At 42.6% G+C, this 26,209-nt stretch overlaps 1 protein-coding gene across 2 annotated transcripts; it reads left to right on the plus strand.

Annotated features, from left to right (window-relative positions):
• Nucleotides 1-3,358: 3,358 nt before the first annotated feature.
• ISX (intestine specific homeobox) lies at nucleotides 3,359-21,694 on the plus strand. Of its 2 annotated transcripts, none has more exons than XM_083701723.1 (4): nucleotides 3,359-4,717; nucleotides 16,128-16,279; nucleotides 18,904-19,020; nucleotides 19,938-21,694. In XM_083701723.1, the coding sequence occupies exons 1-4, from the start codon at nucleotides 4,531-4,533 to the stop codon at nucleotides 20,175-20,177; spliced, it is 696 nt and encodes a 231-aa protein (XP_083557849.1). In that variant the 5' UTR covers nucleotides 3,359-4,530; the 3' UTR covers nucleotides 20,178-21,694. The 2 variants fall into 2 exon arrangements, with proteins under 2 accessions (XP_083557849.1, XP_083557850.1); XM_083701724.1 differs by having other exon boundaries at nucleotides 4,563-4,721.
• The last annotated feature ends 4,515 nt before the right edge of the window (nucleotides 21,695-26,209 follow it).

The raw sequence follows: 26,209 nt of genomic DNA on the forward strand, positions 1-26,209 counted from the left end.
GCCACCTCTTTTTAATGCTCCACGCTCCAACAACTATTTGCAACACTAAAGAAGGTTCCCAGCACTAACCTCCCAGACTGATTAAGACAACTGGGGGGGGGGCTTCACCTCCTCCCAACTGATTAGGACATCAGAGAAGGTTCTCACACCTTCAAAAACTTAATAGCTGCCAGGGAGGGGGAAGGAACAGAGGGAGGAAGGGTAACCATGTCAGAATCACTACCTCCTCGATATACAATTGGTCTTCCGGATCAGATTTTCCCATACAGCAATATAGTTGTGGCCAGAACATTGTCTTGTCCAGTTTGTACACCTTCATAGACTCGCCATTGCTACCCGGAGGGGTCGCTTCAAGTGGGTCTGCAATGAAATGCTAAAAAAAAAGGGTCTCCACTCAGTTTGTCTAAACATACAGCAAGCATGCTTCACAATAAAGAACATGGGCATCTGTAGACTGACTGCCAGAGTTGGCAGACTTTTTTTCCCTGAAGCCAGATTCCCAGCTGTTTTATCAAGCTATGAAGTATTCTTAAGCACAGTCTCCTTTTCAATGCCAGAGGAGAGGAGCACGTATATTGGGGAAGTGTTTGCTGAGGAAGATGCTAATTCTTTGTCCTTAAATAATCATGGATTGTTCACATACTGGCTGACTAATATGCCTAGATCCCTCTTTATGTGCTTCCTTTATGTTTCCCGAGGAAAGGTTGCACAAACATTTGCTTCTTTTACAGGGTAACAAACGGAGTGGCTTTGTGCGTTACTCTGTAGAGGACAGCCCCATACTAGGAACCATCATCAATGGTCAAGGATCATGACTGTTGGATTCCAACATCAGAAGGGCCACAGGTTTGTCACCCCTACAAAAAATAAAATATTTATTTCCTTAGATGTTTCTCCTTAGATGTCTCCTTCCTTAGATGTTTCACATTTGTCTTTAGATGAACATTTCAGTGATAACCAAGGCCCTTGTTGCTTCCGGCTCTACTTGTTTCAGACAAATGGAGTCATGTGTTGATATTAAGACTGCAATGCTAGCTGTTTTCAGCTTTCTATAGTTAACACAGTAGAACATAGTTGCTCACCACTGTCAGCATATACTCACCTTTAGCCATACTAACTTATTTTACTCTTCTTTAATATCTATCTGCACCTAAACAGAAGGAAATGACAAATGGGCTATGTTTTAAGCAGTACTGCTGTGTTGAACTCTAAGACTATTTATTTTCACTTCTCTAGGGACTTGCTGAATTGTCTGTATGTTTTCTGTTGTAAACAAAATCTGCTCTTTTTCCATTATGGGGTATCCAAGAGCCCATATAGAGGCCTTACGTGGGTTCCCTATTGGTAGGAGAAAATAACAGAGGCCAACCAGAGAATATTGAGAAGCAAAGCAGCTAGTAAGCCTGATCTTTATTGATCTGTTGCAACGGGGTGCTTCCCTCACACGCAGGAAAGAAGGAGGACCCTGAACAAATGTCTGCCTACCCTTATATAGACATTTTAAATTCCTTGCCCTGGAGCGCAAGACCACCCCTCATACATCACATCATACATACATCACAGAAGGGGTGTAACCCAAGACCACCCCCCACAAAAATCATACCTATATTACAGAAATTTGAGTGGTGTTGTTTTTCCTGTCTGACAGGTTTTCTGATAATGCCTTATCTGATTGCCTTTCCTGGTAGTCTGCCCACTCCTTTGAAATGGTGATTACTATTACCCACTCCCTGAGACAATGGGAAAGTTCCCTCACCCCTCCCTCCTTGCAGAGAAAACATTTGGTCAGTTTGGGAGTCCAAATGGTTTCAGGGAGTCAAAATGGTTTCAGGAAGGTCTGTGCTGCTCCAGACATTGGTATATTTATGAACGTGTGTGTGTGTGTGTGTGTGTGTGTGTGTGTGTGTGTGTGTGACCTTAAAATTCTTATAACAATATGTACCTAAATATGTAAAATTGTGATGGCTTTTTTTTTCTTGTGAAGGAGGGGGGGATCTAGTTTTTTCCTCTTAGTTTTTCCTCTTTTTCTGCTTGCATTCTGATTTACAATTTTAAAAATGCCATTTATTTTTTTTAAGAGCGATGAGATACCTTGTCTCCCAAGGGAATGAGATAAAGGCAGCAAGATAAACATCAAACAAGACACTGATAGAGCATCAACAACGGGGCTTAGGCTGCAAGAGTCCTTATTCTTGGCCTTTACAACAGGTCATGGATCATAAAAATGGAGAGGGCAAAAAGCTTCTGCAAAGGAAAGCAAGGCTAGATTATATGTTCTTGGATGGCAGGGAGCAGGTATAGCTGTTCCCCATCCACCTACATGGCAGCCTCTTCTTAATGAGAATAGAGCTGCTGTGAAGGGAAGGGGAGAATTTGCAGTGCCTTAATTAAACAGAGAGATGATTGCTGGCAGGATTACCGGCTTCTGTGAAGTAATCCTGTGAAGAAACCAAGCCAATAACCCCTCCCCAAACACATTTAGAAAGCCATAGAATGTTTAATCAATCAAAGGCCTGGTTATAGAAAAATGTTTTCGCCTGGCACCTACAGATATGTAAAGAAGGTGCCAGGTGACCCTCACCTGTAGGTTAACCCAGTGTGAGGGACAATGGCTGCATTCATTCAAAGGGGTCTGTAAAATACCTTGACAGCAGAGTTGTTCCATATAAACAGAATCAGATTAACTGCAATACGCAATAAAACAGGACCTCAACAAAATGGGACTTCTGCAAATTCTTGGGTCTGCCTGGCTTTATTATCACTATTTAAATCCTGCCTTTTGACCTAAATTGCCTCTTCTTGGATGATGATGGTGATTCATTGTGCTCCCAGGCTGCAATACTATAGACGCTTACTCGTAAGGAGCCCTCATTGAATTCAGAGGTACTTATTTCTGGGTAAACATGCATAAGATTATGCTATTATGTGAGGAGGCTTATAAGATTAGTTAAAACATAAAATTCCAAATGAAGTTATCTGCAAAGAACTGATAAAGGATTGGTGCTACTTTAGTTATCCGTCTGAAAGATAGTCAATAGCCTATCTTGCTTTATAGAATAGAACTTTGATTAGTACATTCAGGCTGAAATCTTATGCCCACTTATTCAAGTCAGGACTAAGCCTCGTTGGAATGAATGCAGTTTACTTATAAATAGACATGCACAGGACTGCACTGTCAGGGTAAAAACCTGTGCATACTTCTCTATGAATAAAATCCACCCAAAGCATGGGATGGTGATGTTAGATTAATTGAATATACACATTTTATTCTGCCTGACATGCTGGTGTTCCACCATAATTACTGTCCCTGGGCAGCTAACTTTACCAGCCCTTGGGAAAAGCCAGAAGTCTTTCATCTTGTCAGGTGAGTTTTATTGCCACCTTAGTTACACAGTAATTTCAGCCTAAGCTATACAAAGAATCATATGATGGGATATCAGGTAATTGGACAAGTAAGAATGGTCTGTCAGTACAATTGTGGGATAAAGATAATGAAAGGAACCAAAGGGAAGAGCCAACCAAAAAGGGGGTTGACTTTCATAGGTGGGGAGGGGAATCTTAGCGGAATGTACAAAACTTCATTTAAATGTGTTAAAAACAACAAGAGAAATCCAAAGGAGTGGGAGAGGAAGATGAGCCTCTGAAGTTCTTCCTCATGGAGCTTACACGGAGAGGATTCTCTAACCTTTGGGATGTTTTTCAAGCAAGATCTGTCGAAGTATTAACAGCAGGGGAAATGACTCTTCCATTTGCTCAGGCATTCTAGGAATCTTTTTATATATTTATTTTTCGTTATTGCCATTTTGGCAAGAGCTTTTTGCAAAGCAGCAGTTTGGGGACTTTTTGCCAGTTGTAAAACTTGACAGAAGATAAAATTCCCAAATCATTTCAGAAAGGATAAGTAGTATGAAGGTCCCGAGAAGCTTGTTTATTTATGCTCAAGACTTTCAAAGACTTTCCAAATAACCTTGAAGAAAATTATATTTACTCCAATTGCTTTTTCAAGCGCCATACCGCCTATTGGTCGAAGAAGAACGTGCTGGTTCTTGTTTGTTGATCTCTTTGGAAAGAATAAAAAGGAAAGTAATCATTTCTAAATTCTTTCTTACATTAAGCTTCTCTTTAGTGGGTCTTTCTAGCAAGATCTTGGAACTGTTAAGAAGAACACTCCTCCTCTTGGGATTACAATGAGAGTGGATGTATGAAGAGGCTTAGAAATTTAAATGTGGGGGTGTTGTTTTGATAGGGGTGGGGCTGCACACACTGCTTCTATTTGGTTGTCATGCTGTTACTTCTGACTCAATTTTTTTTCTAAATATTGTAGCAGATTTCAGGGATCCAAAAGAGAAAGTGGGCTTCATTCCTCCTCCCATTTTTTGAATTAGTCTGAGTAGGTGTCAGCAAGGAGAGAGAAATCAACATTTATTTGCCTTTTCCTTGCATAAAATGAACAACAGCAAGAGTGTGGTATACACAGTATATTCTCCATATCATCATATATAAATTTGACTCTGCGTTTCCACCTTCATAATGGAAAAAAAGATGAGTGACTCAAAGGAACGTGATAATGGGGAGAGGCCCATCCTACATTTTTCTATTGAAGAGATCTTAAAAAGAAAATCCAGGGAGGTCTGCTTACGCACGACGACGATCTGCAATAACCACGCTGAGGATGCTCAAATCCTCAGAACAGAGCCAATTTCAGAAACGGCTAAGGGTAAGTAAGTACCGCTGCTTCTAGTTTATGAAACTTATATGAGCCTTGATCCTCTTATGCCCTTGATCCTCTTATGCCCTTGCATGACTCCAAAGTTTGATTGCTTAAGACAGCCACCAGCCACAATTTATTTCATGACTTAATATCATCATGCTTAATATCTTCGCATTCAAAATTGCTTTATTTATGATACCAACGTATAACCCTTTGAGCAAGATGATGGAGGGGTGGAATTCAAATGTGTTCTCCAGTCGGCAAAACACTGCAATAGGTTGGCCTGGCTAGGGCTGCTGCGATGTTGCACCTTTAACAGAAGTGCGCTTGGCAGAGGTTCAACAGGTGCAGCTTTTCCCAACATGAAAATGCATTGATGACATCCCTTCTACTTGAGAACTTTGACAAACTTCATACAACGAAGCCAAAATTTTGGTCTTTTTGTTAAATATTTGATCTGGCAACCCTACAATATATGTACAAGTGCAGGTGAAACGGGAAAGAATGGAGCGGGGAAGGGGTGTCCTGACATCACATCCCGACACTATGAAATGAATTGGAATTTGAAATTTCAAGCCACTTTGTTCCATATGAAAATTGCAAAACTGTCAGCCTGAGATTTCAAAAAGATGAGATGCTTGGAAGTGAAAAGGCCCTGTGCTAACATACACAAAGACAAGCAACTGCTAATTCTTTAGGAAGGGCTGTGCAGTGTGAAAACACTGTAATTAGCAACTAAGACTGGAAGACCTGAGGTGATTTCTAGTGTTGTGAATGTTTACTTCTGGGTGGCTTCCAACATATATAAAAACATAATAAAACATTAAACATCAAATCCTTCTATGATCTATGGCAAGATTAATCTAGAGCTGTTTTTTCCAAACGAGATGATTTTGCTGCAAAAAAACTTACTTCCGTCTTGAGAAAAAGGGCATGCACAAAACACGTACATGATATCCTATAGCAAAAGGAAATATCTGTTTTACGCAGTTTATGCATGTAGCAGACAGAAACAGATTTAGGGGCATGCAACCAGTTCTGATCCACGGAGTGCAGAGCCTCGGAGATGCCTCAGGAGACACCACAACTATGATTTATAATGAAGAGAGAGAGGCGGGGGCACCAAATTTTGGCTTTTATAGGGTGCCATTGAAATTCGAGGCCCCAAGGTCCACCACTGTGGTGGAGACCCACCAACAATTGCGATTTCCCACCATTTATTAAGGGTGTTCGCTGACTCCATGCAGCCCAAATTATGAAGTGAATCAGATTGATTCAGGGAAAGTTAGTGTGCTTCCAAGTCAGATCACACAGTTACAGTGGTGTAGCATGGGGGGTGCAGGGGGGGGCGGCCGCACCGGGCGCAACATCTGGGGGTTAGGGTTAAGGGGCGCAAATCCACGGGTTAGGGGGCGCAAATCCACGGGTTAGGGGGCGCAAATTACTTGCCTTGCCCCGGGTGCTGACAACCCACACTACGCCACTGCGCAGTTAACAAGGTGCCTTAAGGCAGATCAGGGATTTCCTACACTTCCAAGTAGGGATGGAATGAGCTGTCAAGTTCCATTCTCTAAATTTCTCATTTGTCTAATATTAACTTCAGCTTTCCACATTTCTGCAGCGATTTCTGGTGTGTTTTTTATTATAAAATCCTCATGAACATTATCGGAATTTTAGTGTGACTTTTTCTCATGTAATTCCCTTTGTACATTCTTTTCAGTGCTGTGTTCATATTTTATGCACTTTTTCCTAATATAAGCATTTTTGTAAACATTGGTTGACCAATAGGTTGGAAAACTACATTGCAGAATTCGGATAAGCATGAATTTCAAATGATGGCTATATTTCGCTTCCCAAATTGTTTCAGAAAGTATGAAATTGATAGATTTGGCTTCAAATGCAGACTGAATTGAATTCCCCCTGTGAACCGCCCTGAGACCTGTGGGTTTAGGGCAGTATACAAATTTAATAAATATAATAATACCTGTCCAAAAATGCATTAGGGGGAAATCTCATTCAGTCGAGCCTGGGCCTTCTCCCACATGTGGAGTCGTCGCTTCCATAGCAGGGCTAACTGGTGTATTTCCTTTCCACCATCACCTTTGCAGCTAATGGCCTGAGAGCAGTTTCAGCAGAGTTGCATGAAGCAGAAATCTTCTTCAAATAGTACTGCAGTAACAAAAGATCTATTGTATCATTTTTTTTCCTAGGCTCCCAAATTTGCATCTGGCTTTCAGTCTGACTTTTCAGTCATTACTTTGAACTAAGGCTTCCAGAAGTGAATTCAACCATCCTATCTTACATCTTGCTGCAAAGGCTGAAGCCAAGGCAATTTGAAACAAACCTCAAAGCCATTTCTCTCCCGATTAGTAACATTTCTCTCAGCCTGCGCCAGGCTAAAATGTCACAATTTCTGGAAGTCAAATGCTACATTTACCAAAGTAAAATGTCATCCTGGCTCCAAAGACCTCCCCCCGCCCAACATTCTGCGTTTCACCTGCTCCACTTTCCCTTTTCCTCAAAGAGAATATTCTAAAGGGTGCAGAGAAAGTTAACATTTCCCTACTCATGTTTTAAAAGCTTATGCAAATATGGGACTAGAAAGGAGCTGAAGAGATGGGGATCTTAGTATTGTCAGTCAGAAGGGTCAGATGGAAAACTAGGACCCATTGCAAGAGCTTTTTGGAGTACATTTTTACCCCTGATTTCTTAGGACAGTGCTGACTGGGGATGATGGGAGTTGTAGCTGAAAACATCTGGAGGTCACCAGGTTGGAGAAGGCCGATTTAGGGTCACGGCTTCTTCCTTTTGTCTAGCAGGCCTCCTGTTCAAGTCCATCAGGCCTATCATCACATGGAAGTAGGGGTTCTAGGCTTATTTCCTCAGTTTGTGAATGTGGCAGCGTTACTGGGTAGTTCAGAATCTACAGAATTTCCATCCTGGGGAAAACTATCTCAAGGCAGGGCAGTGCTCAAAATATCTATCACTAGCAAGACACAAATTGTTAGCACTGGTTCCAATCTGATCAGAAGCTGGAAACTGGCATATGGAGCTGTCTTGTACCAAGTTAGACCCTTGCTCTGTCTAGCTCAGTATTGTCATCAGGAAACGGAGACATGAGTCTGTCCTGCCTGGAGATACCAGGGATTGAACCTGGAGCTTTTTCCATGTGAAACATATGCTGTACCACTGAGCTGCAGAGTGGTCATGCAACCTACTTTTCAGAGGACAGTCCTCTATTTTCGAAGGTGTCCTCTGTTGAGGGGCTGTCCAGTTCAAGTCTGATTTAAAGAAATCCTAAAAAGGAGCTTTGAAGTTACCCATCCACAGTTAACAACACCTGGTCAGCAGACTGAGCAGGCACACATTGGTCACCTGGTGTTTTCCCCACTATGGTGAGATGTATTATATTTGGATAAAATGAGAGATTTGCAGGAGGTGGCTGATTTTCATTGGGACCACAGCAAGGAGGGAAAGAGTTCAGCTTTATCTCCTGAACTCCTGCCTTCCCAAACCTAACTGCCCAACATGGCTGCTATTCAACATTCCTCCCCATCCCTTGCCACCCTAGACCTAACTGCAATCTGAATCTGTGGCTGCATTTTTTTAAGTGCACATTAAATAAATAAATAAAAGTAACTTACTGTAATGATTAGCTTGGCTCTCGGACTCCTATCCAATACCTTACCACTGAGTTAGACTATACTCAAGTCCTGTTTGTAGGCTTTCCATAAGGCTCTGGTTCTCCACTGTGAAAACAGGACAATTGTCTAGATGCAGCCTTGGCCTGATGCAGCAGGACTCTTCTTACATTTTCTCTGACTTGCCAGTTCCCCTCAGATCAGCCTCTATAACCCAAGCAATGTGCATTTCCTGGGATTTCACATATGCAGGTCACATTTTATAAGGCTGTTCGGTAAACTTATGATCACAGCTGTAGGGCTTCTGCTAATAGACACTGGGTTATGGGACTGTTTTATAAATTAATAACATTGTTGACCATTTCCTCTCTAACATCTTTTGTGGTTTTATTGGTCTTTTCCCAAACTGATCTAAGAACTCGTCATTGCAGCCCAAGGATTTGATTTCTTGGTGTGTGTTTTTTTATTATTCCTTGGCTAAGAATTGAGGGCATGCCTTTTATCTGTTGTTTTAACAAGAGTTTTATCTTATATCAGTAAGGAGCAGAGGCCAGGTATACTGAAGTAATGACAAAATTACACTGCAGGAATGGAAAGGGAGCAGGAAACCTGATTGAGACAGAGATTTGAAAGAGGCAAGAGCCTCTGATTGATGTGTAGAGCTTTGTAGGTACAAGTAACAACAGATAGCAACAGGTAGCTTGTAAATGGTCTGACAGAGAAACCTATAATAAATCCAACTTCATTCTATAGTTCTATTTCAAAAGACAAGTATCATTTGCTGTATATTTTGGAAAGTTGACTGTTCCAGGTAGTGCAGAGAGTGTGGGGCAGTTGGGCACACTGAGCCCCAGGCCTCATTGGGCTAAGCTGACCAGGGCCCCCTGTCAGGGACCAGCTGCTTTTTCTTTTAGTTTATAACTTTAGTCTCACAAGACTTCTGCCCTGGGAAAGCTCTTTATGGGCTATTTCTGTTCGCTATGGATAACCAAATTTTGCGTGATGGTTTCTGAGATCAAGGAGCAGGCTTACATCTGAGATCAAAGAGCAGGTTTATGTTGGGTGCCATTTTGATCAAGACAGCAAACTCGACTTTTCAAAACTGCACTGATTTTAACCAAATTTTGCATACCATTTGCTGAGATCAAGGAACAGGTTTTCTTCTATGTTTGGATATAGTTGGGTGTCATCTTGAATCAATATGGTGGAATGAACTTCTCATAACTGTACTGATAATAACCACAAATTTCAGCACTGCACTGATTGTTTGGTTTCTTGGAATTCCCAAGCACAAGGTACAAGGGTGTTAGTTAAATGCAAGAAGGGGCTTGCTGGATCAGACTAAAGACTCACCTAGTCCAACCCTCTGTTTCTTACAACAGCCAAAAGCCCCCAACAGGGCATGAGAGCAATATCGTTTCCCTAATCTTGCTCCCTAACAACTAGGGAAGGTTGAATTAGTCTATTTCCATCCCATGCCACATGTATTCACTGATGCTTGTCCCATTCCCACAACAATCTGCATTTTTTAAAGAAATGCATTTTTTGCAATCTGATGTGTGAAATGGACCTGAACCCTGAATTCTAAGACTATATTTGCATCTTCAGGAGAGCCAGGGACAGCTCCCAAGTTTGGTGCAGTCCTTGGGCAAGATTCCCTTGTTCAGGGCGGAGATCCCCAAGTAGGATTAGTCTTTGTCACTTTCATCCCTGGCCATTCAATTGGCCTCTCCCACTTGGCCCAGTGCACAACACTGCTCCAAAGGAGAGGGGAAGTTGCAAGGAACTTGCTATTCCTTTCCCTTGTGTCGCCATAAAGCTTGCTGGGTTGGCGTGAGAGCTGGTTGGGACAACTGCACTGCTCTCATATAGTTTTGAACTTCTTAGCCTAACCTTGGACTTTGGAATTCTGGTTGTGTTCCTAGCTTGGTTAACTCCTCCGTCCTGTTTGTAGGCGCTCTGGGACAGAATTAGCTTTTCTTGCTGTTGTTGCAACTATATCATACTTTGCTTTAATAAAAGTCCTTCTCTTCCTCTCAAGTAACGGCCTCTGGTGTCATGTCTGGAGCAGGAGGCAGGACGCAAAACTATTACCGTATTTTTCCTTCTATAACACGCAGATTTTTTTTTCTAAAAAGGAAGGGGAAATGTCTGTGCGTGTTATAGAGCGAATGTGTGGTCCCTGGAGCCGAAAAATCATGCAAAAATCAAATCGCGGCGCTGCACGCTGCACGGAGAAGCGAAACCTGAAAAGAGGAAACGGCTGCTTTCCTGCATTCTGCCTCAGGGTCTTACAGCCCACCCTCCTCTGTTTCGTTGCTGTGTTTGCTGAAACGGAACAAAGAGCAGGGAAAGCCCCTCCCCTCCAGGCAAGCTCCGGTGCTGCTGGGGGAGAGACAGGGGGGAAGGGAGAGAGAGAGGGGGAGGGGGAGGGAGAGAGAGAGGAGAGAGAGAGAGAGAGAGAGAGAGAGAGAGAGAGAGAGAGAGAGATGGCTGGCTTGGTTGGGGGAAACTTTTGCCTTTCTTTCCTCCCTCCCGTTAAATCCCTCTCCTGCATTCTTAGCCAGCTGCTTCTCTGCACACCCCTCTAATGTCCCTTCTTTGTTTTTCCTTCGCTCCCCACTTAAAATGTGGTTACAAAGCATGGATCCTCAGGATTTTGGCATTGGGTCACCCCAAATTCACCATCAGATCACATAGCATGTCCATGGCTACAGCCTGCACCAAAAAAATCACGCACCCACTGTTGCCTGGGGCTGCAATGGTGCAAAAATGTGGTTAAAAAGCATGGATCCACAGGAATTCTCAGGATTTTGGCATTGGGTCACCCCAAATTCACCATCAGATCACATAGCATGTCCATGGCTACAGCCTGCCCCCCCAAAATCACGCACCCACTGTTGCCTGGGGCTGCAATGGTGCAAAAATGTGGTTACAAACCATGGATGCACAGGGATTCTCAGGATTTTTGCATTGGGTCAGCCCAAATTCACCATCAGATCACATGTCTGTGGCCACAGCATGAAGCACAAAAATGATACATCCACTGTTTCATTCAGAATGTTTTTTCCCTTGTTTTCCTCCTCTAAAAACGATGTGCGTGTTATGGTCAGGTGCGTGTTATAGAGCGAAAAATACAGTAAATACTGGGAAGCTCAGAAGCCTCTCTACAAATGCCCCCATCCTTTCCAGGATGAGAGTTGCTGTACATTTGCCAGAAGCAAATCCATTCCAACCATACCAGTTGCCAGCACACCCTTGCTGGCAATGAATTCAAGGTGTGTTTGGCCTCCAAAGGTATCTTCTTCCACACTGCATTTGGTTTCAGCACACTGAACAGGGACCTTCACAAAACATGGTGAGCATTTCATAGCTTTGCATGAGGAAGGGAGGAGTTGGGGAGGGGAGGGAGAAAGAGACAGAGAGCTCCCAATCCTTCTCAATATCCATTCCCACTTCTCATGTTTTTTTGTTTTCATTTGTTTTTGTTGAATGATTCTCTGCTCTTAGTGCCTGGGGCCTTCTGCTTACTCTCTGTTCCAGCCCTCCTCTCCAATAATTAAGCAATCTATGATTGGTGTCTGGGTAAAGGCAGCTTTTTGTCTGAAAGTTTTGAGCTGAAAGAAATGAAATGGAGCCTTTAAATGTCCCAGCATCCTGCTGCTCTATTTTTGCAATGCCTCAACAGATAGCAGCAGGATGCTAAATGCTATGCTTCAGTAGCAGAAGGCTGTACCCTGAGCAATTTGTATGTTCCCAATTAGAACCATTCTCCCTGACTGCACTAGTCCCTTTTAATAAGGGGTGAGAAGCTCCTTTAATAAAAAAAAAATAGCCACAGCACCATACCGCCACCTCGTCGTCTCTCCACATGCTTTCTTAAATTGGAAAGCAAGCTCTTTAGCTTGGAGGAGAAGCCCCAGAGCAGACATATCTCCTTATGTATACAAGCAAATTTGGTTTGCTTCACTGAAGCACAGCAGGGTTACATCCTTTTTTTATATTTTTAATGAACTGGCTGACCTGTACTTTCATGGAAGGGCCAACACTTTAAAAACCTTGCCACACCATTCAGACACCAGTGGCCATGATTAGGATCATCTTTTTGAAGAAGCAAAGCTGATATCATCTTCACCATCGCAGACAGCACCAAAACTGGCCTCACCATCAGCAACATCATCATTACCAGCACAATATACTGTATAGATATATGATAACTCATAGCAGGGCAGAAGTGGGGGACCTTTTTCTAAGCTAAGGGCCATGGTAGACTTCCTGTGGTAGAGAAGGCCAGTGATAAAAGACAGCAGATAAATGGGTGTTACTTTTCCCTCTATACAGTAGACTATATTCTAGCCATGCAAAAATCAGAGGTTTGCACACAGGCAGGCAAGAGGCATCATTACAGTTCAAGGACACATTGCAAATGAGCAACAGCAATTGAGGGGGACATGGAGCAGGACCAGTGAGGATTGTGACCTGGAAAGAGACCCAAGAGACCTGGAGGTCTCTAGGCCTGAAATACCCTGAGATACCTTAAGGACCACTTTGTTTCATACCAGTCTGTCTGCAGCCGAAGATCTGTGTGGAACTGATGAGCCTATTTGAAATACTACAGCATGCTAAGGTTGCTCTTTGTTCCATGAAAGCATGGGGACTTTTGCTAGAGGTTTCAGGATCTACATTCAGAAAAAGGAACTGCACTCCTAAACCACTTAAGCTTTTATTCTGAATGACTTCCCTGCAGCTTTTAAAAAATGCATTTGAACATCCCAAGCTTTTGCATATGGAAACATTTCAAAAAAGAAATGGTGTCTTATTTCCCCAGGGATTCTGGAGCCATATTTGTAAATCTGGCATTACGCTCAACATTCTCTAGCCTTATATCTTCCTCCCACTTTCTTTATTAGACTGTAATTTTGAGCGCTGTTGTTTGCTGTGGGATCTCCGAAGTTGAAATCCCAAAGGCACTTACAAATATTCGGAGCTGCAGTCAGAGAAAATTTCACCTTGTGGGGGTGAATGCTAACACAGACGTGCCACTTTCTTCCCCTTCCTCTTCCCACACCCAAATATCTATCTCTCTCTCTCTCTCTCTCTCTCTCTCTCTCTCTCTCTCTCTCTGAAACATAAACAGAATTATTAAGTTTAATCAAAAATGCACCATCTCACTTTCCTACTGGCGAGTTCTTGATTAGCTGACTGTAACTATATCAGCAGCAATTTCATTTGGAGCTGAAATCAAAGCCAGTCTACTCAGACTCTGTTGGTCCACAGCTGACCTCAGGTTATTTTATTCTTTTAATTTGATGAGTTCCAGCTTTGAAAAAAAATGCTCTCAACAAGACTGGCACTCAAAAACTGTGTGTGTTGTTGTCCATATGCAACACATCAGTAAACAGCTTGTCACACCAAGTGCAGGAAGCAGCAAGACCTAGATTACCTTAATATCAACAACAGCGTTCTTTTAGAGCAGCGGTTCTCAACCTGTGGGTCCCCAGATGATGTTGGACTACAACTCCCACCATCCCTGAGCTCTGGCCTCGCTAACTATGGAAGATGGGAGTTGTAGTCCAACAACATCTGGGGACCCACAAGTTGAGAACCGCGGTTAGAGTCATCTGCAGTAGGACACCCAAGGTGGTGAACATCTGTACTCTCAAGGGACAATCTGTTCTCCAGACAATGGCCACTGCCAGTATTCTGTGGGAAATCTTCAGCTTCATGCTGGAAATGTAGGTTTGTGCAACTGAAGTAGATCAAATCACTCTGGTGAATCAGATCTACTTTATAAAAAAATACTTTTGTGATTAGGAAAGTGGTGGGTTAACACATTTTTAAAAATGTGGGATAAATGACTGATTGATGGAGAAACCTATAAACACCATACAGGCAAATCAGAATGAATACCTCAAGTTGGGGACAGCTGGGAGGGGTGGCAGATCTGGGGGGCAGCAGCATACCAGTCACTGCCTCCTTCACTTGTCTCCCACCACCTCCAGCATGTTCTGGCCTTCCTGGGCTGCCTCCAGTCACCTCAGGCAGCAGCAGTGGGGGCAGAGGAGCAGGCAAGAGTGCCATTTTCTGCTTTGCCTCAAGTGGCACAACATTTTTGACCCCTATAGTTTCTAGCCCATATAGATTTTTGTTAAAAACTGAACAGAACTTTCTTTTGAAACAACTTGTTTCAACAAGATTGGAGCTTACAGGACTCCTGTCTTTAATGCACATCCAGGGAAACGTTTGCTTATCTCTGATCACTGCCCTCATAGTGTCCGCAAGACTTAGTGTGACTGGCACTTGCTCCTTGAGGCAACTTCAAGAGATGCATCTAATGAGCTGTATTTTGATACGCTACTTAAAGGTCCAAGGGTTTGAGATGGAACTTTCTGGTACATAAGCTTCATTCAATCAATCAATCAATCTGACCCTTCCTTCTGAAATGAGCCTGTGATGACAGTATTTGTTACGATGGATGCTTATATTTCTGCCTAACTTGCAGCCACACTGAAAACTGAGCTTGTAAGATTGTCGTCTCAGAATATATTCCCTTCAGCGTTACCCTCATGAACCATGTGCATCCTGCCACTTGCTGTAACGCTACAGCTATAAGATTGTGTTGTTTAGTAATAAGGTGACTGAGGCTAAACATAATAGGTGATAAAAGTGTGCCTAATATGTGGTTGAGACTGTGACTGACCACCTACATGTGGGCAATTGCTCATTATTAGATGCCACTTTGCAGGCATCTATACTCAGTGCCCCCTTGTTAGGGGCAGGGTTGGTGGAAAGGGCAATATGGACAGGAGCTGTAGACTTGGTCCCAATCAAGCCTTCACATATAGCACTTGCAAACAAGGCTTTATATCTCAGCCTAGCCATCCTCAATAGCCTGTTGTTGTGACACATGAATTACTTGAGATGCATATGTGTTTGATCTTTCAAAAAAAAAAAGCAATGAGATGTGCTTGGTAGAATTGTGTAATAGCCACAAGACTTGGCTTGATTTGATCATGTGTAAATCAGCCTGGTTTTGCTTGGGAGCAGCTTTGCAAGTGTGTAATAAACATCTCTAAGCTTAAGAAGACCCAGGCCCCTGCATCAATTCAGAGGCTGACTAGTTCAGTTCGGGGATCTGAGTCTTCTTTGTTCCCCACCCCTCCACTACTGGAAAATCAATATCCTTTTGACAGAAGGGGTTAAAATTTGTAGGCACAGTAGCCCCTCAAGGATGTGTAAAGTTTGCCAAATTATAGGAAGATACATCCTGGGTCTTTTGTGCTGGACAACTGTAAGATGGGGGGCTATAATTGGATAAATCCCTCTCCTCTCAAAAAGGAAACCAACCATACACTTTTTCCCCCTTAATCAGAATTTAGTGGTTTGTTGCTTTTCCAGAGAAGGGTGCCCCCCTAGCAGGAGCGGAGGAAGGGGGTGCAGTGGGTGCAGGCCACCCTGGGTGTCACCACTGATGAGGTTGACAAAATACCTGAGCCATGCATCTCTCCTGGCAGAGATGCGGCAGCTTGGGTGCGCACAGGCTCTGCGCTGCCCAAATGGTCCACCAGCTGCCTCCCCCTCAGCTGTAGGGCGACTGAATGGGAGGAGGCAGGCAAGCTCTGAAGGCCCCTCGGTGTGCCCTGCCTCTATGGGTGGCTTGTGCCACCCCAGGCACCCGAGTGGCTTCCTCCGCCGCTGCCCCCTAGATCAACTTCAAACACTTCCCTGTCTTATAAAGATAATCCCCTAAAATACCTATTCCTCTGTTTGTACAGACGAAAAGAAAGGGAAACGAAGGATCAGGACAACATTCACAGCAGAGCAGCTTCAAGAGCTAGAGAGGATCTTCCACATGACACACTACCCAGATGTTAACATCCGCAACCAGCTAGCAGCAAAGATCAATCTTCCAGAAGCCAGGATCCAGGTAAATTATTTGTCCCTCTGATGCAGGGTCAGTCCAATACATTTTGCTGCCTGAAGCAAACTAAAGTGTGTGGCTGTAAATATGCTCAGGAAATGGGTAGGATGGAATCCTCCCATTCATTACAATCCACGTGCCTGGATATATTGGAACGGGCAATCTGTTTTAATTAGGTTGGTTCTCAGATCCTCTAAATTAGTGGTTCCCACCACCCCCTTGGTTCTATCAATTCACTCCCAGTACCCCCCATAAAAAGCATTATTCAGAAAAGTGGTTTGCATGGCCGACTAAGGAAGGTAATAACACCATAAAATTCACAACAGTAACTATTCATTGCATATTTATTCAAAATCCAATCAAAACTATTTAAGTAATTCAACAAAATGGATGAGTCAGTGATACCAGCTTTTCAAAGTTTGAAAATCAGTTGACATCTCCAGCAGCATCCCCTCCCTTGCCTCTTAGTGCCCCCCCCCCAGATAATCCTAGCACCCTCCAGTGCGTGGGACTGCTCACTTTGAGAAACACTAGATTGTTATATTTTAATGACTATAACCTGCTCACCATAAACATTTGTGTCGCGATTCTTCTTTTTAGTGGCAAAGCCCTGTTCTCATCACCATGTGAGTTTTATTGAGAAATAACTTTTAAAAATGATTTCCCAGTAAGCAATCTCCAGTGCCCTGCATTTGCAGCTGAATTCATTATATTTGAGCTTGTATTCAGTTGCAAAGCCATGTGCTTGATAAAAGGTAAAGAGTAGCCCCAGCATGTCCCACTTTCAGGTAGAGATAAACAAACCCACCTTGGCTCACTATCAGAATGACGTGTAAAAATCAGCAAACAGTTCATTGCTTACTCCAAACCCAATTTTCCCGAGGCAGTTCTTCAAAGCAGCCCCCAACAAAGCAAGAGCGAAACTTGTTTTTGAATTTAAATTCTTAGATTAGATGAGAAGACATCTTGTTTAAATGATCATATCTAAGAGCCATTTCACAGGCAAGGCTTTTCCCCCCTACACAAGGGTTTCATAGTTTTGGGGGGGGGGGGATAGAGAGCCTTCAGATGTGAATATCATGTGCATATATTCATTGTCAAGAAGTCTACACTTATTCTCAGCTCATTGCCAATCAAAAGAATCAAACCTCAAAAAATGTCATTTGCATCTTGGTCTCAGTGAATCTGCAGGGTTGAATTTTCATAAGATGTCACAGAATCATAGAATAAATAAATTGTAGAGTTGGAAGGGACCTCAAAGATCATCTACCCCAACCACCTACAATGCAGAAATCTCAGCTAGTCAATCAACCAGCTACAAATCCACCTAAGTTTGCGTTCCTCACGAGTCCTTCCAGCAGTCTTCACCATTTGTAATTCCACAGGTGTTCAAATTAATTTCTTTCTTTTTAAAATATTTTGTTTTTTGTTTTTTAACAATGTTCTTATCCATTTAAATGATTTTCAATTTTTGTGCATCTGAGATTACTTGAATCCCTGGACTTCCCCCCACCCCCCATTTCCAATATTTATCTGTTCTGTCTATTGCATATAATCATATTTTTCAGATCCGTCTTTGTATCCATTTTTAACTTTGGTCTTATTACATTGTAAGTGTTATAACAATCCTGGTAATGTTTTTAAATATCTACAGTGATCTTTAAGGTACTCTAAAATTTTCCCACTCTTTGCTGAATTTCTTATCATCTTGGTGTCTGATCTTCATAGTCATTTTTGTCATTTCAGCATAGTCCATCATCTTGATTATCCATTCTTCTTGGTTGGGACTTTCTCTTCCTTCCATTTCTGGGCGAAAAGCATTCTTGTGGCTGTCATCACATACATAAACAGTCTTTTCAAGTCCTTTGGTATTTCATCTCCTATTATCCCAATAAGAAAGTTTCTGGTTTTTTGACAAAGGTTGTCTTAAACAATTTTTTTCAATTCAATATATATCATTTCCCAGAATTATTTTGCTATTTTGCATGTCCACCACATGTGGTAGAATGTGCCTTCTTTTCCCTTACACTTCCAGCATAAGTTGGAAGTGTTTTTTATACAATTTTGCTAGTCTTATAGGAGTCAAATACCAACGGTACATCATTTTCATATAGTTTTATTTCAGCGTACAACAAGCCGTGAATTTTAAATCCTCCTTCCACAACTTTTCCCATGGGTTAAGTTGTATATTATACTAACTTGACTACTTCATCCTTAGTATCCCATTCTAACAGTAGTTTCTACATTTTTGATAATAATTTATCATTGTTTTCCAGTAGATCTTTTTTGAACCTTGAAATCCATCCCCTTGTCATTCCTAAATATATCACTTAGTTAGTGATATTGTAACCGGTCCATTAATGTGTACTTTTATCATCAATTTTTTTCAGTTTCAGTTGATTTTCAACTTCAGTTAACAGCTCTTTATAGGTTGCCCATTCCCTTTTCATGTTAAGTTTTTTAACAGATATCACTTTCAATGGGGAGAGCCACCATGATGACTACAGGTGTTCAAATTAAAATCCATTTTGTTCCTATATTTTACCATAAACAATTCTCAGTTGTGGGCACATTTATTTCTTCTAATATATTTTTGGTTGATTTCATTTCTTCTCTTCCCCCACACATAGATCTGGTTTCAGAATCAGCGGGCAAAGTGGAGGAAGCATGAAAGATTTGGCAATTTTTGTGGTCTTCAGCATCTAACTGACGTTGATTTTATCCCAGCTCCAAAGGCAGAGACAGTAGTGAGTATAAATGACCATCTGTAAAGGGAGGACCGGCCTTGTTAAAGTGAGACTTTTTGTACATATAAATTGTACTAATTAAGAACAAATACTGAACCTTGAAAAAGCAGGTAATAAACACCCTGAAATGCTTCTGATTAACAATTTTGGGTTAGGCACTACTTGTCATAGTTTTGCATAGCCTTTGTGGGTGTTTTTGTAAAAGCACAAATAGGCTTAACAGTAATAGCCTTGCACAGAGAGGCATCCAAGAATCTAGCACATGTTTTAGCTAGCAGCACTAAAATACCATAAACTCAGACCTTGTTATCCATTCTGGCCTACAAACCTCAAAAAAATACATTCCTTTCTTCACCCTCCAACCCCATCTCTATGGAGCTCAGAGTTTAATGTCTGCAGACCATGGCTAATAGAAACCAGAAACTGAAACAATAGTCTGAGCTGTGTTTGCAAACCATGGTTTTGATTACCTCAAAACTTCATCTCTACACAACTGCTTTTTCTATTTTAATCCCAACACGTTCTAAACCCTGGATTTACATGTTCTGCAAAGGCTAGAACTGTCTGACAGCACAATTCTATTATTGTCTACTCAGAAGTAAGTCCCACTGAGCCCCTGTACAGGGCTGCAGCCTGAAAGAGTTATTTGGTTGGCAAACAATATTTCTGTCCCGTCCTCCGCCCACACAAACCCTCGCAATCACTGGAACAAAATGATTTCTTTTCTCCCTTACTGATTGCCTGTCACTATATTTTAAGGACTCCATTTAGAGGTACTCTCTGAAACTTTGTTGCTTTTTTATTGCTAAACACTGAAGGGAATTGATAAGGCAAGTCGTGTGTTGCTCATAAATTGCACCCGGCTAAAAGCCTGCATTAGTGCGCCTAAGATTCTCTTTCTATCTGTCTTATGACAGGGTCTCTGCCGAGTGCCATGCAGCCATTGTGACATAGGCCCCCACGCATGGCAGTACTCATCGATCCAAGAGCATTCCTCCTCGTCTTGGTTACCAGACATGATGCCCTGTGCCCTGCTGCGCACAGATCCAATGATGTTCTCAAAGCCTTATCTACTCTTTGACTACCTCCCTCAGTACAGCCTCCCACCTCTGTCCTTGAAACCATCATGGAGGCATACTGGTGGCAATTTCACATAGAAGAGGATGAAGAAGGAAGAGCTACTGTGCTTTGTAGCATCATCATTGAACTAGCCTGTTGTGGTGGACTTACACCAGGAAAACCTGCTGGATTCAGATCCCCAAGTGGCCACAAAAGTGGCTAAGTGGTCTTGAATTGATTGCTAGAAGAACATAGGTAGTTGCTTTTTTCAGACTGAAAGGTCCACCTAGCTTACTATTACACTGACAGGCAGTGGCTCTCTAGGGTTTCAAAGAGAAGTCCCCCTCAGACCTGCCAGGAGATGCCAGAAACTGAACATGGGACCTTCTGCATCATAGGAACCAACTCCTAGGGGTTGAGGCCCCTTCGCCCCTCCCATAAAATATTCGAGGGGACCAGGGTCCCCAAAGTTGATGGGCTTTAGCATTCAAATGGTGTGTGTGTGCCACATCTTGTGATCAATTAGGTGGGGCTTACCTGGGCCCGTCCAATCTTTTATTCAAGTTGGCACTCTTGTTCTGCATGCAAGAAAAATGGTCCACTGCTGAGTTGCAACCCTTCCCCATCTCTCAGCCTCACCTACTTCACACCGGTGAGGATGAAAGAGGGAGAAACCATATGCGTCACCTGGAGCTCCACAGAAGAATGGAGAGATGCAAATGTAATACTGATAATTGCTGGAGGAGAATTCAGCTTAATACAAAGCTAAAATGCTTCTCGTTGACCTTGAAGAATGAATGCTGCTTGACCTAAATGAGAAGCAATTATAGAAGAAAGCCAACACTTCCTCCATTGAAGGACTCTGCTTGAAAAAAATATCACTTTCTAGGTGTGGGGTTAATATACCAAATGGATATTGCATTGCAATGTCTGTTGGAGAGTTGAGGCTTTACACAACCCTAAAACTGATGGATTACACTGTTGCAAAAGTGGCCTGGGATGATGAGATTTTATTGGTCAGTGCTGAAGGAGTGGAATCACCTTCCCTCTTTGGGAAAAGCGCTATTATTCTGTTGATCAAACTGGACAGTCTAAAGCAGTGTTTCTCAAACTTGGGTCCCCAGATGTTGTTGGACTATAACTCCAATCATCCCTGAGCTCTGGCCTTGCTAGCTAGGGATGATGGGAGTTGTAGTTCAACAACATCTGGGGACCCAATGTTGAGAAAGGCTGATCTAAAGGATAAGGCTGTTGGATTCCTTGCCTTGCACACTTTGCATTAGTTGTGCTTGGTGGGGTAAAATGTACATTCAAGAAAAGGGATAAAAACACCAAGGTAGCTTTTGAATAACCTTATTTCTGTGAAGTGACGGATGAGGGTGTTTGCTTTATTGTATTTTGAACCTGAAATAATGGCTTATAGATTAATAGATGGAGGGGGAGAGAGATTAATAGATGGAGGGGGAGACAGAATTATATTGGATGAAATACTGGATGTCTTGCCCTGTTACATTAAGGAGTGTCTTTAAATGATTAAAATCTTTATACAAGGAAATGGCTTTTTGTGTTGTTGGGGTTTCTCCAGTGCTGAGGATCAGTGAACCACCAAAGAACAAAACCAGAAGGAGCCATGTTGGAGGCAGAGCGATTTTGAATTCTCCCAGAATTCCTGTGTGCTTTTACAGGAAAATAGAAAGCTGCCCCATGTCAATCAGGCCAGGTACACAAAAGTGAGGTTCCCCAGGTGGCACAAATACCACAGGCTAATAGCATGAGAAGCACTCGATGTAATTGACAGAAATAGGAATACGTTTGAACTGATATGGGCGCCCCTTTACAACCAGAAATGAGGTTTGGGTAACTACTGTTATCTTCTTCAATAGGGTTGTTCAGCAATGGATCACCATAATTTAAAAAATAATATTAACTAACTACTCAGATTAACTACCTCTCAGATTTTGATTAAAATTGCTGTACTTTATTATCTCATATTACATGAAGCACATTTTACAAAATACTCTTTCTGATTTTTGTAGCAAAATATTCATGAGAACATGGATTTGGGACTAGGTCTAGCAACATAATAATGTCTGACACGCACAAAGAGCTTCCAGTCTCTTAAAAGCACTCAGATTCTGCAACGGGGATAAATGAAATGAGTGTGGTTAAAGAAATCTATGCAGATTGTCCAGATTTCAGTCATGTATTCTGAATGCAAAATGTGAGGATTTTGGTGGCAGAATTTGAGGTGGTTCAGAATTGTGTGTTCCCCAGCATGCAGGATGGTCTCCAAAGACTGAGAGGCCTCTTGATGCCTACCCAGGTGTAAAGTGCAGGAAGAGACTTTCCACATATGTCAGTCCATCTCTTCAATAGTTGTGTGTGTGTGTGTGTGCGTGTGTGTGCGTGTGTGTGTGCGTGTGTGTGCGTGCGTGTGCGTGCGTGCGTGTGTGTGTGTGTGTGCGCACACACACACACACACACACACACACACACATAGTTTTTTTCCTGAGAGGGGAAAATAGTGGAGCAACCTGCAGGCTCTTTTCATTTAAATGATCAAATATGAGTCCAGTGTTGAATCTTCAGGGGATTTCAGATTAAACACTTTAAAGGGAAACTCAAATAGATTTTTTATCAGCTCTAATAACATTCCCACCTCTGAAAAGTTGCAAAGAATTTATCGCTCTGGTTCTTGTTTTCATAAAAATTTCAAGGAGAAAATGTTCCCTGCCCCCATGGAATAGCAACAATGGCAATGAAATGCTGGCTAGAAGCCCTAGGCATGGTCCTCGGGAATGCTAATTTAAGTGGGTTTGTGTTGCAGTCTTTCCAGCTACCCCAGTGATCTATTAAAAGAATCAAAGCCTGTTGATTAGACGGGGCCCTTCTGCTTGGGATCTTCGGTGACTGCGCCTCATCTCTGTTTTGCCAAGCCTTCTATCATCTCATTTCTCATCATTGTTTCCAGTGCCTCTGCCATGTCATCAGTGTCAAGTTTATTCAATCATTAAATGTAGGCACAGCTACTCGCAGCCTCCTAAGCCTAAAGCTTTATCATTCTTCAAAGGTCTTAAAAACTTTCAGTAGCTGAAATGGCCTGGCTATTTTTAATGGCTCCCAGTACAATAAGAAAAGGCAATTTAACAACCCTACACCTGCCCCCTTATCTGTCTCTTTCACTCCAGGAAACATTTTTTCCATCTTTTGAGTGTTCCTTTATTTATGTCTGATGCAGAAAACATTGTTTGGGACTTTCAACAATTGTTGGCTGTTGATTGTCCACTCTGGTCCAACAACAGCTTTGCTGACCTCTCACCCAAATGTCTCTTGCTGTTTGTATTAGCAGGACAACTGTGGCCCATTAGGAAATCTGTGTTTCCTAATCTCCTTTCAAATGGAGAACTATATCTACATCCTATTGATCAGCAAACAGGCTGGTCACATGATCTTCAACTATGAGTTCCCAGATGCTATTGGACTACAACTCATCCCCATCCAGTTTAGACAACAGTCCCCTTGCTAATGAAGCACAAGTCTTAGGGAACGGTGGAGACAGCCACATGCAGAGCTTGTCTGAGGCCTGAAGTGGAAGTCTTGTTGGAATAAAGTTTTCACACAAACAAAGTAGCTAGTCCCTGGAAGCCCCCCCCCCCCCCAAGCTGGCCTAGTCCTCTGAGGCATGGGACAAGAGTAGTTTGCTACCTGGGTGGAGATTTGGGGTAGAGGCAACATAGCACCACATAGCATATTAACACAGCCTTACAGCAGTGTGGGGTTGTCTGGTTGCCTTTCATGGGGATCAATCAAGTCTTTTTTGCTCCTCACCATATTGTCTCTCTGTGACTAGACTACAGCATAAAGTAAGTTTAAATTCCTTTACTTACACAATGCAAGTTCTCATTCACTACATCAATCAATGCTACATCAAAGTTCCTTTCAGGTAAAAGCTTATTGAGCACAAAACACAGAATAGTATCTTCAAACATGGAGTCTGGGTTTGGAGCACCAGTCTCACATATCTGATCAGCTACATGGTTCAAAGAAGAGAGAAAGAGGGAGGGGGAGAACAGGAAGAAAAAGCTTTACTTCCTCCCTCTCTGGAGAGGAGGAGACATAACCTGACTGAGCCTACTCTACCAAATTGCATTTCTATGGTCTGAATCTGCCTCTCAGCAAATACAGCTCTATGGTCTTAGACCCTTCATAACAAGCACTGTGCTTGCTGATTATGTTTTGACTGCAAATTTCCCACAAAATTCCCCTTAGACCCCAACCCCCACAAGACCTGACCATGACCATAAGCAGACACTCCCCATGGAGGCTGGCAGTACACTGCAATGTTTTTGTTGCAGCTCTCACTTTACCATAATACCTAACCAGTGTGGTCCCCATTGTTCCAACATGCCCATTTCTGTCATGCCAGCAGAACAACTGCCACTGGAGAATGGGCAGGGAGAGAAATGGTAAAGGCACATAAAAAATAAAAAACGGATTAGAGCATCTTAATTAAAAGATAAACACAAACCAGATCAAAGCAATCAATGGCAGTTCAACTCTGATTGAATTTTGTCATCATCACAGGCTGAGCTCTTCCCCCTCCTTCTTCAGGCTGATTGCTCCAGAGGGAGAATTTCCCAGATCAAATTTCACATTTAGCTGAATTAGTTTTGGGCATCTTGTTTTTATTTTGCTTTATTTTTAAAACAACAACAACAACAGTTTTGCAGATTAGATAAGAGTCTTCTGTTGCAGCATGGCTCAAACAGAATCATAGAATTGTAGAGTTAGAAGGGACCATGAGGGTCATCTTCTCTAGCTAGGGAAGATGCACTGAGTTCACCATGTGGAGTTTGATGTTGCACAACACCATTGTAATGCCCAGAAGGAAGAATCAGGAGCCCAAGTAGCAGCCAGAAGGGTTGATATTAAGTGGTAAAATACATAAGTATTTTTGTTTCCCAAATGGTTTTATTCTGGATTTTTCCACTAAGAGTATTCAAAGTGGTTTACACACAACAGTGAGCACAGATTAAAATCAATTAACAGTGAATTAATGGTTTAGCAGCAAGTATTAAAGCCAACAGATTAGGGAGGGGGAAGTTTACAAACTTTGTTTAGTTTAATTCAGGAAGCTCTGGACCTCCAAAGGTTGTTGGACTCCATACCCCATCACCCCCAGCCAGAATGGTTGAGGGACAGAGATGATAGGAGTTGCAGTATAATAATATCTGGGGACCCAAGGTTGAGAAAGACTGCTCTAGAGAGTAAAATAGCCATTACTTGATAGCTAAATGAGAATGATGTCATTGTCAGACATCCCAGGAACCAACACTGAAGGTCAACCCAGGTTAAAGGACCACTGGAAGACTGCCCCATTGTCTGCCAGGGAGGACATATTGGCCCCTTTCATTAGCCAGAGAAGGACCAGTTGACTAATGAATATTTTCAACTGACATTGCTTAAGTCCCTTCGCCTCCAGTTAGGAAAGATGCACTGAGTTCATTATGAAGGGGATATTGTACAAAGCCTCCCATTTCTTACCAGAAAGAAGATCCTACTGCAATTTCCAGTTGTTCCAGCTGCCAGGATGGGGGAGAAAGTCACCTACCGTATTTTTCGCTCTATAGGACACACTTTTTCCCCTCCAAAAATTAAGGGCAAATGTGTGTGCGTCCTATGGAGCGAATGCAGGCTCCTTGGCTTCAGCGATAGCAATGTGAAGCCTCTGAAGCGCAGAGGTAGCAGTCCCTCCGCGCTCCAGAGGCTTCGCGTTGCTTTCGCTGAAGCCTGGAGAGTGAGAGGCGTTGGTGCGCACCGACCCCTCAGGGATAGCCGCCTGAAGCCTTCGGAGCACAGCGCAAGTTCCCACTGCGTTCTGGAGGCTTCAGGTTCCTTTCGCTGAAGCCAGGAGAGTCTTGTTCTCCCGGCTTCAGCGAAAGAAACCCGAAGCCTGTGAAGCGCAGTGGGAACTCATGCTGTGCTCTGCAGGCTTCGGGTTCCTTTTGCTGAAGCCGGGAGAGCAAGACTCTCCTAGCTTCAGCAGAGAGGGAGAGCTGTGCAGCGCCCCTTCAGCCAAGTGGGAGGAGAAAAGGAAGGGGCTCCATTTCTCCTGCCGCTTCGCTGAAGG

Source organism: Podarcis gaigeae (genome assembly GCF_964106915.1).
Source record: "Podarcis gaigeae genome assembly, chromosome: 10".
NCBI classification, from domain to species: domain Eukaryota; kingdom Metazoa; phylum Chordata; class Lepidosauria; order Squamata; family Lacertidae; genus Podarcis; species Podarcis gaigeae.

Coding starts and splice junctions, on each gene's coding strand:
- ISX (XM_083701723.1), top strand. CDS start 4,531: ATGGAAAAAAAGATGAGTGACTCAAAGGAACGTGATAATGGGGAGAGG. Junction 4,718..16,127: donor AATTTCAGAAACGGCTAAGG/GTAAGTAAGTAC, acceptor CTGTTTGTACAG/ACGAAAAGAAAGGGAAACGA. Junction 19,021..19,937: donor CTCCAAAGGCAGAGACAGTA/GTGAGTATAAAT, acceptor GTCTTATGACAG/GGTCTCTGCCGAGTGCCATG.